Below are 14621 nucleotides of genomic sequence, written 5' to 3'. Positions count from 1 at the left end.
AATTTGCAAATATGGAACCCATAAACAATAAGAATCAACTGTATTTGTCTGCACTTGAGTGTTTGGCTTCTGCCAAGATGTGCTCAGATTTCCATCCCTAATCTCCCACCTCTGGGAGGTGATGCGGAATTTGGTCACCATTCTTACTGCCAAAGACAATAAACCCACACTGACTGTTCTCTAGTGACAGATAAATATCACGTAGGGCAGGAGTGGAGTTTGGGTCACTTCTGTTGCCTCTGACTACAAATGCCACCCTTCAATGATGCTCCTGTGAATTTAATGAACTCCCCACCTAGTTCAGGATTTCAGAAGTGAATCTCCCCAGAGAAAGACTGGAAGGATGCTCAGATCTCTTTCCTTTTGGGACAGATGCACTAAACAAGTTTAATAATTTCTTTTGCCAACACCCCAGAGCCCTCTTTTTCTCAGACTCTCAAGTATTTTGGGGGATGATCCATTTGGCCTTCCTCATACTGACAGGTGGTGAGGGCATGGCAGAGTCTGCAAATAGGAAGACTCATCTGCCCTTCTCTCTCCCACCTCCCAGACTACTGAAGATATTTCAAATTAGCTACCGAGGAGAGAATTTATCAGGGAGTTTGGGCGTGCTGGAGATTTTTCATCTTATAAGAAAATTACTGCCAAAGAACATGACTCAGTCAGGGCACGCCTGGCTTCATTTGTTCAACTCACCAAGTGAGAAGTATCTTGGGAAAGCAGTTATACTAATGGCCCAACTTTGAGCTCCGAGTGGCAGGTGCCAATTGAACTCATGACTTTAATGAAGCATCGAGGCTGAAGGAAGTCGATCATTCCCTGTCCTTCAGGAAGGCAGGTTGCTGAAGTCCCAAGAATGCTGGAGGGCAAGGGAGGGTGCAGTTTCTGAGCACTCAGTGAGGGGCTGAGTATGGCTGGTCCCTGGCCCTTGCTGGATGCAGGATGTGGTGGGGGCAGTGGGGAGCATGTGCTCTGGGCCTCACTGCGCTCTGTGTTCTGGGAAGATGGAGAATTTCTAGTCAGCTGCTCTTGTGTGAGTAGTGCCATGCTAAGCAGGTTCTTGATATGCTGTGGCCTCTCCTAGGAGTAGCCAGAGTTCCAGCTCTCTTGCCTTCGCACCCACCCAGAGTCACTGAAAAGTGGAACTTAACGTCAGGAAGTAGAGGAACAGAGATAGAAAGGACAAAGATTGGGGATGGAGAATAGAGAAAGGGAGGACAGGGAGGAGACCATAGGAACCTTCTGGAAGCAGGGAGGGGTCACTTGGCAGAACAGATTTCCACCAAGCATGGCCTGCACAGGTCGGTCCTCACGGTCCTCTTCCAGGCCTATGTGTTGCAGCAAGAGTGACCTGAAGGCCTCACTCACCCCAGCTTTGTCCCCTGTTCCCTGTGGCAAGCTACAAGCAAGATTTCAGGAATATTGCAAACAAAGATTGAGAGATATATAGATAGACATCTCCATGTGAGACAACAGAACTAAAATTTGCACGGTATAGTAGAATCCTCAAAGCACAGCTATAAACAATGTTCCATTTTGTGCACAATAATTTTATGATGCACATGAAGCAGATATTATTATGATCATCATGTCTATTTTACTGAGGAGAAAATTTAGGAAGCAAATGCCAGACACTGTGAGAGCTGGGACTCAGCCCTGAGCCCTCTGCTGCTAAAACCTAGGTTCTTCCCACTTAAGCCACACTGCCTACCCCTGCCACGCTCCCCATACCCCCAGAAGGTGGATGCTTGGCCTGCCTGCAGCTCTCAACCTCTGGCTGCAGGTCTGCCCCACTTCTCTTTTGAGCTGGCTGCTGCAGACTGCTTCAGGAGACAGAATTAGCAGGTTGCCCTCTTCCAGTTCCCCCAGGCATGGGCTGGCTGAAGAGGCAGGGAACGGAGTCCCTGGGAACTGGCAAACTTCCCCAGGCTGATCTCAGGCAGAAGCGTGATCGGGCACATTACAAGAAATATATTTAAAATGCAGCACTTTAGAATCCTGCTCCTCTGCCCAAAAGCAGGCCCCTGTTCAAAAATTTAAGCAGCTCTAATTTGTTTACTGGCTGATGTGTGAATAAGTTTCTGCAGTCAGTGAATTTTCCATCAAAGCTGATAAGCAGAAAGTTCCCATGCTTTGGGACAAAGAACCAGGGAACTAGGGAAGCCAGAGGAGAGAGAAGGTCCTTCAGGTTGCATACACCCTTCCAAAGTCAGCTCATCTGCCCTTGACCATGGTTCATCCCTGAGGTGCCAAGATAGCCAGATTCTCACAAGAGAAGATAAGGAAGTCTTCAAAAGAACCAGAGAGAGCAATGTTCTTAGAGGAAGAAAATGCAAAGAGAGAGAAACAGATCAGTGATTCAAAGGACCTCTCAATTCAATTTTTTAAAATACCAGTTACCATTGGGGAGGTTTGGCACATGAAATCTCTCTTGAACAAGTTGGGGAGCTGTGGCTTTCAAAGTTTCTGAAACCCTCAGGTCCTGGGGCTCCACCGTCCCTGTTGGCCATGAGCTCCTTAAGACCTGGAAAGCACGTGCTCTGTGCACACTGCCCCACGACCCAGTGAGGCTCTGCACAGCCCAGGCCCTGCTCACTGCTGCACCCACTCCAGCAGGGCAGTGCCAGTCACACTGCAAGAGTCCCCAGGCCCAGAATGACAGCAGTGTGTGGGTGCTACAGCACAGGCAAGCACAGGCGGACAATAAACAGAGCACTTCACCGGTGTCTGCAGGGTGTCAGGGAAGACTTCCTGAGCTGAGTGCTGGAGGAGGAGTGGCCAGGTGCAAAATGGGTGGACACAGAGACCTGTGGTGGTGTGCAGGCGTGAACCCTGAGACGGCTGGTGTGTCCAAGGCAACCATCATCTAGGATGACTGGGGCAGTGTGGGAGTGGGGAGGGCAGAGAAGAGGCTCGAAGGTAAGCAGGACACTGCACGTTTCACCCTGAAAGCAAACGGGGTTCCTGAAGGGTTTTACACCAGGAATGTGGCTTTCACATATGCATCTCTGGTGGGAAACTAGGCCTAGCTGACCTCCAGCTCTGAGAATTTATGACTTTCTAAGAGATGGTGTCAACTATTTTAAACCTCGTGTCAATTCCCCTTCTCCCAGCTCCTTAATTAAAAAGAAGAAATAAGTGACTTCTCAGTCACCTTCAAAGCAGCCCCCAAACCATCCTCCCTCACCCCGATCTGCTGCCTCTCATCAAAGGCAAAGCTGCTCAGGCTGGCCCTGGGGGATGGCAGGCTAAGCAGCCTCCCCAGCTGGCCCACTCTCACAGGTCTGTCCCCCACTGGGGAGCTGGCACTCTGAGGCTGCTCATTTGCAGCAATCAAACCCCCACCCCAGCGCTCAGAGCCAGGTCCCAGCAAGGCAGCTTCAAAGGATCTGCATATTTATGGTAAACTCCTTCCTCAAATTGAAAATGCATTAGACGGTGGAAATCAGGGCCTTCTCAAAGCTATCTCCCCCACTGGCGACCTGTGTGAGCCTTCGTGGCTGTTCTTAGTGCAGAAGGAATGGATGCTGGCATGGAGGTGCTCATGATAAGAGGGCTGGGAGCAAGGGCACAGATGACGGGTGGAATCTCTCTGTTCCTCCAATGTCGTATGAGAGATGCATCCATGCGGAATCTTCCCTGAGATGGTTGTTTCGTGGTTTTCTGTGGTTCTATGTTTGATTGCCTTAGAAGTAGGGGAAGGGATCAGAAGATGGGGACCACCAGAGCGAATCCCATAAGCAAGTTTGCTCAAATTGCCTTTAGAATAACAGAAGCATTTCCTGGTGGCCCCACTACAGGGGGCTGTAATAAGAAAAGCAGTTGCATCTGCACCCCCAGAAGTGCTGCAAAGCAAGCTCCACCACTGCCAAGCCTGGAGGATCCTAGACTCCCCGGGAAAGGGGTAGACCAGCCCCTCTGTGGGCTACTGTCCGGCAAGATGGCAGCAGGGGAGATTAAAAGACGGCAGGCTAATGGATGAAATTGGAGAATATCATGCTAAGTGAGATAAGCCAATCTCAAAAAACCAAAGGACGAATGATCTCGCTGATAAGTGGATGATGACACATAATGGGGGGGTGGGAGGGGTTAGTGGTAGGGTTAGAGTTAGGGTTAGGGAGGGGGGCAAGAATGGAGGAAGGAAGGACTGTATAGAGGGAAAAGAGAGGTGGGAGGGGTGGGAGAGGTGGGGGGAAGGGAAAAATAACAGAATGAATCAAACAACATTACCCTATGTAAATTTATGATTACACAAATGGTACGCTTTTACTCCATATACAAACAGAGAAACAACATGTATCCCATTTGTTTACAATAAAAAAATAAATAAAAAATAAAAAGAAATTCCCCCTTGGAAATTCAGGATAACCAAATGGAATATTAGCAAATATAAAATAAATAGTATATCAAAGACAAAAAAAAAAAAAAAAGACCAGCAGGCTGCCCTTTTAGCAATGGTGGGGACCTTTGGGAAGTTGGATCCAGATTCCCAGAACCTTCTAAAGAGGACCTTAGATCCCTGAGTTCCTGGTTTGGAAGGGTGATTCAGATAAGCTATCCTCCTGCCTCTGATACAAATCCCACTCAAATCACTCCAGAGACCGACCCCTTGAAAGCTGAGATTATATCTGCTTTGGAAAACAAAATAGGCAATCGACTTAGAAGACATTTTACTTCCCTTCTTCTGGACATCCCTGCCAGTCTCTCCATTTCTATAGGAAGATAGTTGAAGGGATCAGTGGTCTAAGGAAAGGGTGGCTCAGATCTACTTTTCATGAAAAGCGAAAAAACCATGAATTTGGTGGGGAGGATGGCAAGCAGAATAATTAATTGACCCTACTGCCCAGAGTTCAGAAAAAATTGAAAACAAATTTCAGTAAGCAAGCTAATACAGCAAGTAGAAATTGAGCGTTCAGTTTGAGGTGACTGATAGTCCCACAGAATCTCAGTCTGGGGCCCTGCATCCCCATCTGGAGCCTTGTGTCTTGATAGAGAACTAGCCAAACCAAAAAACATCCATGGTGAGAGATTTGTAAGACATGGCCTGTTGGGAATAGGTACAGGCTGCTGCTCAAGAAGAACAAGAGGGGCACGATCAGAACACTGTACAGTCATGGTTGGCTGCAACTTCTGTCTTCCCCAAAGATCACGAGCTCTTAAATAGATTGTGACTCATTTTCCTGCGTTCCCAGCCTTTGACAAAGAGTAAATGCTAAAAAATTTTAGGCTAAATTCAGGAATGAAGGAATGAATGAGTGACGTAAAATCAAACTGTTTTTATACATTTGAGAGCTGGTAAGAAAGAGGAGGTAGATTATTCTGGGATATTCCAGAAAGTAGAATTAGGAAGTAGAGTTTGACCCAGTGCCTGGAAAACTCTGGAATGTGTCCCTGAAGAGATGATGAATTCCCTAGCCCAAGACGTGCTTACAGAGAGGCTGGGGGTTGTTGCTCTCAGGTACACAACACAGAACATGTTTGCATTGGTTTGGAAGTTGAGAAGCCTTGAAGGTCTTCTCCCCACCTCAAAATAAAATTGAAAGGGCTGGGGGTGTAGCTCAGTTGTAAAGTGCCTTGGACTTTGAAAAAGTAAGACCCAAATTCAGATCTTGAGTCTGGCACTAACTGAGTATATGAATATGAATACATTTCTTTATCTCTCTGCCTCATTTTTTTTTTCCACCTACAAGATGAGAGAATAGCTTTCATGCAGGGTTGATAAAAGGATGAAAACTTTAAATATGTATGTACACTACTCAGCATGGTACCTCACATAGGCGACATTAAATGCCAGCTATTATTATTGCATCAGTCGAGCCAGCCTTCCACATAACCACAGGCAGGCAGAAGTGAGCCATGGGAATTCAGTTCCAATAATCCTTGGGTTTAGTCCAGATGTGGAACCAGATGTAGACAGGTTACCATCTTCACTGCACATGGGAAGAAAACCAAGGTGTCCACCTCCCAGTACACAGTGAACCAATAGGAAAAGAGTAGATCCACATCTTTAGCTTTGGATATCAAACCCCACAGGCTTAATTAGAGCTTGTTAAGCCATTTCCCATCCTTGAATAAAAGGTGTGCTCCTGCGATTACAGCTCTAAGAAAGTCGCTCGGGGGCTAAGAATCTCTGATCTTTAGACCAAGTTAAATGAAGAAATTAAGGGCCTTCTAACACTGTGATTCTTTTTTCTCTACTTTCTTTCAAGCAGGACTTCTTCCAGATCAGGAAGGGGACTGTGCTATGCTGATATTACCCAGGATGCTTTCTGTGGAAGGAGAAGGGGCACATGGGATGAGAACGGGGGTCTCACATAGGCAGAAATGGGGGACAGACTGAGGCAACATTGTCAACTTCTATGCCCACAAATACAAAATCAGGAGATGGTTCAGGTTCAGAATGTCACTACAGACACCACAGGGAATATGTCCCCCAAATATACTCCAGTGAAAGCTCCCCAGAGATAGGAAATGCTCTCTGAGCTGAATCAAAATGGTAATTTTCTTTTAAATAGTAAAAAATAACCTTGAATTCTGAAAGACTATTTTTAAAATGGTAATAATCCTTTAATCAGCCACTGGCAGGGAATATGGTATTTGGTTCAGACATTTTACCAATTACAACCCACTGGGTCCCTGCATGGTGCTTTCTAAATAATCAAAACCAGCTCTTAATAGTCACTTGCCCAGGCGGGAAAAGAAAGAATAAAACCAGATCCAAATAAGAAGATTCCAGTGCTAAAGAAGACCCAGTGCAGCAAGTCACCAGAGCCAGGAGCCCTCCTGGTTTGCAGTGAACCTGGAGAAGGAGTTTTGATTTGGGGATTTAAGAATTCCAGGGAAGTGGGGAAAAGCCAGGCATGGGAGAGTCAAGGGCATGAGCTTTGGAGCTGGACCAATTCAAACACAGATTTCAGTGTGCCCAAGTCCTTGCCCGTGGCAGGACGTGGGTCAGCTGCCTTACCCTCCATGAGCTTGAGCTTTCTTATTGTTGACATGGGAATTGGTCTACTTTGAAGGATTTTCCTCAAGACTGGACGTATCTGTGCAAAGTGCATATGTGGTATCTAGTATGCAAAAGATATCTCCTTTGCTCCATGTCACTTTCCCCTCCCCTGCCAGCATCACCTTGGATGGAATTGGGAGACTATTAGAGCAGAGATAATGACATTCCTTCCTTCCACCCTGGAAGAGAAGCACAATTCATTATCACTTCCTAAACCATCTCTTCATCCTGCAATAAGCAGGGGAAGGACACCTGTCAAGAGGTAAAGACCGGGCGGTGATTGGGATGGGACCTGGGGACCAGCGCTGCGAAGCTACATCTGTGCCCGTGACACATTGTGTACAGTATCCACTTGGTACCTGAGCCAGACCGAAGCAGCAGGAGTGTTATCTGATTTGCTGAAGAAGAAATAGATCATAAGGGGATTTTCACCATACACTTTATAAGTCCAGTCCGGAATGTGTCCCTTGGGGGCAGCCGAAGGTCAAAAACACCACCCTCTTTAATAGGCACTTGTGTGGCAGATTAGCTCAAAAGGATGGGGTGAGGTGCAGGGAGATCAGACAGGAATTTTACTCCTACAAAGGCAGGATGCCAAAGGGTAACCTGTGGACCACACACATTCCAATCTTCCATCTAGGTGCCAGTTAAACAGCAGATTCTCCTTTTACTAATCAAAATGTATAGTCGCAGGTTCCTGTGGAGCTGCTGCTGTTGAAGGGCAGTAGCCACTATGAAGGAAGCCTCAGGGCAGAGGCTCTGTCTAGGCTGGGGGCTGCAGGGTGGGTGCTGGTGGTTAATGATACTTATTCTTTTGTGTGTTGGCGGGGGGACTGGGGTTTGAACACAGGACCTAGCACATGCTAGGCAAGTACTCTACCACTGAGCTACATCCTCAACCCTTTTTCTTTTATACTGAGACAAGGTCTCACTAAATTCCTGAGGCTGGCCTCAAATGTGTCAGCCTCCTGCCTCAGCCTCCAGAGTCACAGGCATATGCACCATAGTCAGCATGATGATGTCGATTCTTAATGACTCAGGCGAACTTGTGGCCTCTCAGCTGGCAGAAGTGTGTCTGAGTGGCAGCAAATGTAGAAGCACAGCTAAGTGAAAAGAGACTGAGCAAATCAGCAGTCTTTCAAGTGGAGGGCAGGACCAGGGCCACTGTATTGTCCCTTGAGGGGTGCTGAAGGTGTGTTCTTTCCAGGGTCACTGCTAGAACAGGACTGAGGTCCGAGAGGAATTTTTCAATACCTGAGTGGGGCTTCTATGGGGGGCCTGGGGCTGGTGTGAATGGATGTTCTCCCTGCCCTTCCAAACCTTTGCTTTCCTTGTGCCTTCTCCCCTTCTTAAACGGTAGCCTTCTTCACTAGAGCACTTACTACTACTGACCTGACATTATTTATGTGTTTGTTTGTGTAGGGGGCCATCTGCCTCCTACTAGAATACATGCTCCACAGAACACCTTCTCCACGTTAAAACCCTGTATCTAGAAGGCAGACCAGTGCAAAGAAGGTACTCAACAAGCACTTCTCGAAAGAATGAATGAATGGTCTTCATTTCGCATACCCCGAGCCTATCAGAGCTCAGGGAAACGTCTGCCTGACAATTTCCCATAGGCTGGCAGCTTACTTATTCAGGGACCCATGAGCCTGAGGGCATGATTTAAGTTTAATAACACAAAATTGAAGTTACTTTTTCCTATGTCACTCTTGCTCACCAGACCGCGAGCTCTTTCTCGATACAGGGACCATCTCTTTCGGCTTGGTTTCCCTCAGGCCCATCACAGCACCTGGCACATAGTGTGTGCTCAATAAATGATTGGTTAGATCAATGAAATACCCATTGTGTGATATTCCATCCCCATAGCTTCTGGCTGCCTGTCTGACCTTGTGCCCATTTAAGAAGATAAGAAAAACTGTGGTTGTTTCTTAAAGATCACACGGCCCTAGCTTGGAGCTGTGAAGAGCTGATGACAGAGTCAGCACCAGGGTTGGGGTCATCTCCCTCCATCTCCCTTTCCCTTACTGTTTTCCAAGAAGGGTGACTTTACAAAAAGGGTCCAAAGCATTGCCCTTCCACAAGGAACTACACTGGACACATGAAAAGGGCTGAGGAGGACTCACGACATGAGCGCGGAGTATGGGAGGCAGAGGTGATGGGCCTCTAGGGAGTAGACTTTCATCAGGACAAGCTTGGAAACCGAGTGCATTCCTGGGCCCTATCCTAGGCATACCCCACTGGACTCTTGTGGGGTGAAGCCTAAAAATTTGCCCATCACCAAAGTGATTCTGATGCACAATTTGCCATAATGTTTAAAAATGTGGAATCTACCAGGAAGGTATAGAGGGGTCCAAAGCCAGCTCTCATGTGTCCAGTGGTGTTAATTGAGGACAGTCTTCCAGAGCCTCACTTTTCTCACTTATGGTGAGAGCATTAATGAAATGCACCTGTTTTATAAGGTTAAATTAGTAAATGTCTGTTATGTGACATGGTATAAGGCCCATGGTAAGTGCTTATTAAGTGAGAGTTAGCAAGCCCTGCAGGGAGCATTCCCTGGTTCAGCCACTCAGAGAGTCAGGAGGCTCTTTAACATGCCTGTTTCCCGCTGTGATTCGCACCTGCCTCCCTATTTCCAGCCTTTTCTGCCATTGGAGAAGGGCTCCTAGAAAGGAAGTGGATTATGAGGGTGGTGGGGAGGATGCGAGACGTGAGAGACACTCAGAATGGCCGTCAGAATCCCTGATTCCTCTGGTGGAAGAGGATCCAAGAAAAGGTCAGAAGGCGAACAGAGGAAAATGAGAAGGAAGCCGAAGGAGCAGGAAGCTGAGAGGAGCCATGGAGGACAGAGCAACCCTGAGATGAAGGGAGCAGACAGGGAGCAGATAGGAGAGGAGAGAATGATCGGCACCAGGTGGGGTTGTGGGTTGGCCAGAGAAGAGCTGACAGAACAGAACGGGCCCTCTACTCCAATGCCAAGGGCTTCCTCTGCCCACCTGGGATCCAGTCTGTGCTTCACCAGTGGATCCCTGGAATCTCACGGGTTCCATAGTTAGAGTAAGATTCAGCGAGTAGAATAATCCAAAAGAGGGGACAAGGACTGGGAATCCCTTCCCTAAGCGACACTTTCCCCCTTCTCATCCCATTAGTCACCACCCTCTGTGGCATCATGCTGGCTCATCCAGTGGCAGGAGGGGGAGATCAGTGCAGAGCAGGACCCAGCCCAGGATGCAGCCTGCTGTTTTTGAGGATACCTGACAGCAAAGAGTTAAAGAAATGGACTGGGGACAGAGACAGGGCCAGAGAGGAGCGATCCGTCATCACAGCAACACAGCTAGGCTTACCTGCCGAAAGCCATTCCTTGTGAACTGTAAGATTTTCAAGGCGTAGTTGGACCTCTGGCCTTTGCTGTTGAATTCAATGTGGCCGGTGAGACCTTCCAATTCTACCTGTCCAAGAGAGAGTGAGTTACAGCACCAAAGAGGCCCGCCTTCACTGGGCCCCAGGCAAGCCTTCTACCCATGTGCTTTTGGGGGATGTCCATGAGAGGAGAAGTCACTGAGACACATTCTCCCGCACACTCCCCAGCCACAGCACCTGGGCTGGAGGAGAAGGATGTCCCACGTCCAATAACCCCATACCAATTCGATGAGCCAATACAAGTCAGGATGCCAGCGTGGCTCAGAGTCCCTCTGCCTCTTCTCCAGGGCCCTAGCTGTCAATAGCATTTATTCTCTTTGGGCAGCTGCTCACCACCTCCCAGGCCTACAGGAAGCCAGAAGCCCCTGCATCTGACTCTAAACACTAAGTCCAAGCAAGGCCCTCTGCACTGGGCCTTTCTGTCAACAGATGTCTTCCTTGTAGGTGGAAATCTATGCTGTCTCTCAGAGAAAGCATGGTTAGGGAGAGGATCATGGGAAAACTCAGCACTGAGCTAGAAGTCTCCAGGCTGCAGCTCCTGGAGGCCTCACTGTCTTCAGAAAGTGGGTCTTCCCCAGCTGTGCAGAGCTTTGCTAAAATCGTTGGTGAGCAGAGAGGCCAGCTTCCAAGCCTGGCATTCAGGGTCCTTTAGTAGTCTAAGGTTCAAGGTCATTGCCTTTGGAATAAACTTGCCATGTATTCTCAGTGGGCATTAGGTATCAGTGACCCCTGATCCAGTCAACTAGGGCCACCATAGACAACTTTACACGGGTCTGTGATCTACTGGGAAGCCTGGAGCTGAAGGGCTCGTGTGTCTTGAACCAAGCATCCCACCCCATCGAACTGGGCTGGGCAGGCCCTCAGCCGCTCCTCACCATGCGCAGGTAGTTCATGAGGCTGGTGCCATGCTGCCAGATCTGGGCTGAGCCACAGGACAGGGGTTTCACGCCGATCTCCTGGCTCCGATTCAGCTCCTGGACTGCCGACACCACAGCATAGACGGCGTCAAACAGCAGGGCGGAGGACAGCTGGAAGAGGTAGAGAGCAAGGCAGAGAGAGGTGTTGACAGGATGTAGAGAAAGGGAGGGAAGAAGAAAGAGGCCAAAGAGGGAGAGAGGAAGGAAGTGAAGAGAAAGCAAAAGAAAGGGAAAATAATGGAGCACTTCCATTGTCCTTGGTCCACCCTGTCTCTGGGTTTGCACTGCTGCTTCTAGTCCGGGGTCTTGTCAACGGGCACAGTGGCAAAGGCTTCTTTGGGATGGAAGCATCAAGTTGTGCTTTACCAGTGGATCCCAGTGATTTCAAGGTTATATCCTCCAACCCCAGAGGAAATTGCAAATTCCATTGATCCCAGGAATTCCCAAGAGGGAGGTGGGGCTGCTTATCTCAGGGAAAGGGAAAGACATTGGCCATTCCCCTCAGTTTAGCTGGTTCTACCAGGCTCAGTGGAAGGTCACTTCCTGCTGGAAGCTCTCCAAGATGCTGTTTCTTCCAAAATATACCTACAATGACTGTCTAACCTGTACTGTTCAACTTGATGTGTATATCGGAAGCACAAGGTAACTTCAGATGAGGAAGCCCCTCCCCCTGTGATTTTACAGAAGGATGTGGAAAGGAGGAGTGGGGAGACAGAAGGCCAATCAGGGTAACAGAAGCCTAAGTGAGATCGACCCACAAAAGTCTGTAGGGGTCCAACAAAAGGAGATGTCTGGTTGGACAATCAAGAGAGCATGTCATGGAGGATGCCACTTTGGATGGGAGCACCCAGGATACATTATTGGATATCAGTCAGGAAGGAAGAAATGCATCCCCAACTGGAAACGCAGAAGCAAAGACTAGGAGATGGAAAGTGTGGAGCACCCCAGGAGTGGGCCATGAATCAGACACATAGGCAGAGTCATGCTGTGGATCGCCTTAATACGGTAGTGTCCATATCTTCATCTTCCCTACTAAAATGCAAGCTCCTTAGGGCACACACAGGACCTTAAAGTCTATATGCTGCATGGCAACTTGCATGAGATCTGACAGGTGGTTGGTCCCTAAGATACATTTCTTGACTTAACTATTGGCTGACATCTGCCCACTGCCCAGTGAGCTAATCTATGTCTACAGCCTTTGGAGAGGGGAAGCCTGAGGTGCTCAGGTTCAGTGGTTGACAGCAGAGACCCCCGTCCTGGGGCTATATGCAATCTAAGGAGGAAATAACAATGCACTGAGTTAATGTTCACAAGGTCCCTGACCAGAAATATGTACCAAACATAAAAGTCTCTGTGGCCAACACAGTACAGGGGCCCTGAGGGTGGTCCAGGAAGGCAGGTGGACTCCTCCTGGGAGGAGTGAGATTAAGGTGCTAAAGGCCTATTTAGGGTCCCATTGCAAGGTGAGTTTCTTCACAGAAGCACATGTACCTTGTCGGCAATTCGGTACTGCCCTTCCAAGACTCTTCTTCCACCTGAAGAGTGCCTTATTAAGGACTGGCAGAGCACTCTCCCACACGACAGACTTTTATAACTGGCCTCCTACCTGGTCAAGCTCCACAATGGCCTCTCCAAAGATGGAGGGAGGGAGACCACATAGGGTTTCTTCAAGCCCTCCAGACAGAATGTACTTGGCATAAGAGAGCAGAGCACAGAGGAAAGAGTTTGGAAGTAGAACTCCAACACGGAGTTGAGACCCAAGTCCCTCCCTTGGGTACTGAGTGACCCTGAGCATCTTAAACCTTAAACTTCTCAAAATGAGTGACAGTTCTGTATCTATAAAAGAGGCCCAGCCATCCCTGCCTCACAAGGCTGTAAAAGTGTTCTGTAACCACAGGTGTCAGGGGTCAGCATTCTTGAGAGCAGGAACCTGCACCACCAGGTCTGCCAGGTGTTGGTGGGTGTTCAGGAAACAAGTGCCCGAGGGAGCAGGGGAACAGGGAGCTACGAGGCAGAAAACAGGCTGGGCAGATGGCCTTATTTCCTGTAGTTTGGGCCAGGAGACCTACCACAGGAACTGGATGAGCTGATTTTGGACAATCTCTTTAAAAGGTAGTTATAGGAAATGTAGGCGACAAAGTTTCTCTCCTCTAGTCCAAGTTCACCTGGGCTGTAAAAATCAGCTGGCCAGTGAATCCCTTCTTCCTCTCCTTCACTGTCTCCCTCTCTCGTGTCTTTTACCTTCCTTCTTCTACTTTTCTTTCTTCCCACTCTTATTCAGCCCCCAACATCCTAGACCTCAAATTTCCCCACTCCCTGGACACATTCAATGAGGCCAGTGAGTCCCCTCCGTCTCCATCAAGTCTCCTGACTTGCCAGCTCCATCTGCCCTTCTCTCTGTCCCCTGGTCCTAACTCCACCTGTGACCCAAACACTAAGCAGACAAGGGTACCCAAATCCCTGATCAGGATCAGAGGAGAGCTCTGTGATCCTGCCGAGCCAGGCCGAGCCAGGCTGAGCACTCCTCTGAGTCTTCCTATCCATCACCTTCTCCCTCCTCTGCCCTGCTGCCCTTCCCCTTGGCCGCTGAGCTCCTTCCTCATTTGCTTTGAGGTTCACCTGCATGGTGCCTGATGCTCCTCCGTGAGCCTACACTTTCCTCGTCCTTTGCACATCATTCATTTTCCCCCAGGCACATGTGCTTCTTTTATTAATGGGCCTCTCATATTTCCTTGCCAAAAGGAGATATGGGAATGATGGATGCCACATCTCCCTTTCCAGTGTGCACCAGCATCTCCTCAGGGGGAGCTAGTTACCCTTCTTGCTATGGGCTTCTAGAACCTTTGGTTTGGCCATTAAGTGATACTGTAAACCAGTTTCTGGCCCACCTTCTTTCTCCCTTGCCTCCCAGGTAATCTCTCAATTCTAAGAGTCCCCAAATCACAGTGTCTGAATTGGAAAGGATCCTGGAAACCAACTCATCAGGCTCTCATATTACAAACTGAAACTGAAGAGGAGTTCTCTTCCCCAAGGTCACCCAGCAAACAGTGCAGGGTCACAACTGGACCCCTGCACCCGTTTGTCCACTCTGGTTTCCTTCTAATTCTGCAGTCCTGATTTTCTACCTTACTGCCCAGCAGGGATGCCCTCGAGAAGCCTATCAGATTTATTGCTCTATCATACACTTGTGCATACACTCTCAGAACAACTTGAAGCAATCTTTAAAGATATGGTTACCTTCTCCATAGCAGACAAGAGTATGGAACACTTGGACCAGG

At 48.5% G+C, this 14621-nt stretch overlaps 1 protein-coding gene across 10 annotated transcripts in view; it reads right to left on the bottom strand.

Annotated features, from left to right (window-relative positions):
* GRIK4 (glutamate ionotropic receptor kainate type subunit 4) overlaps positions 1 to 14621 on the bottom strand; it is a 410374-nt gene that overhangs the window by 86458 nt on the left and 309295 nt on the right. For all 10 annotated transcript variants that reach the window (XM_079103138.1, XM_079103145.1, XM_079103144.1 and 7 more), the window contains 2 exons: positions 11302 to 11454; positions 10351 to 10455 (listed from right to left, as the gene is read on the bottom strand). In XM_079103138.1, coding sequence (XP_078959264.1) covers positions 10351 to 10455; positions 11302 to 11454 — 258 coding nt within the window. The remainder of the gene's footprint in view (positions 1 to 10350; positions 10456 to 11301; positions 11455 to 14621) is intronic.

Source organism: Sciurus vulgaris (assembly GCF_902686455.1).
Source record: "Sciurus vulgaris genome assembly, chromosome: 11".
Lineage (NCBI taxonomy): Eukaryota > Metazoa > Chordata > Mammalia > Rodentia > Sciuridae > Sciurus > Sciurus vulgaris.
The sequence above is the reverse complement of the archived record's forward strand: the minus strand, read 5'-3'. Positions and strand labels throughout refer to the sequence as shown.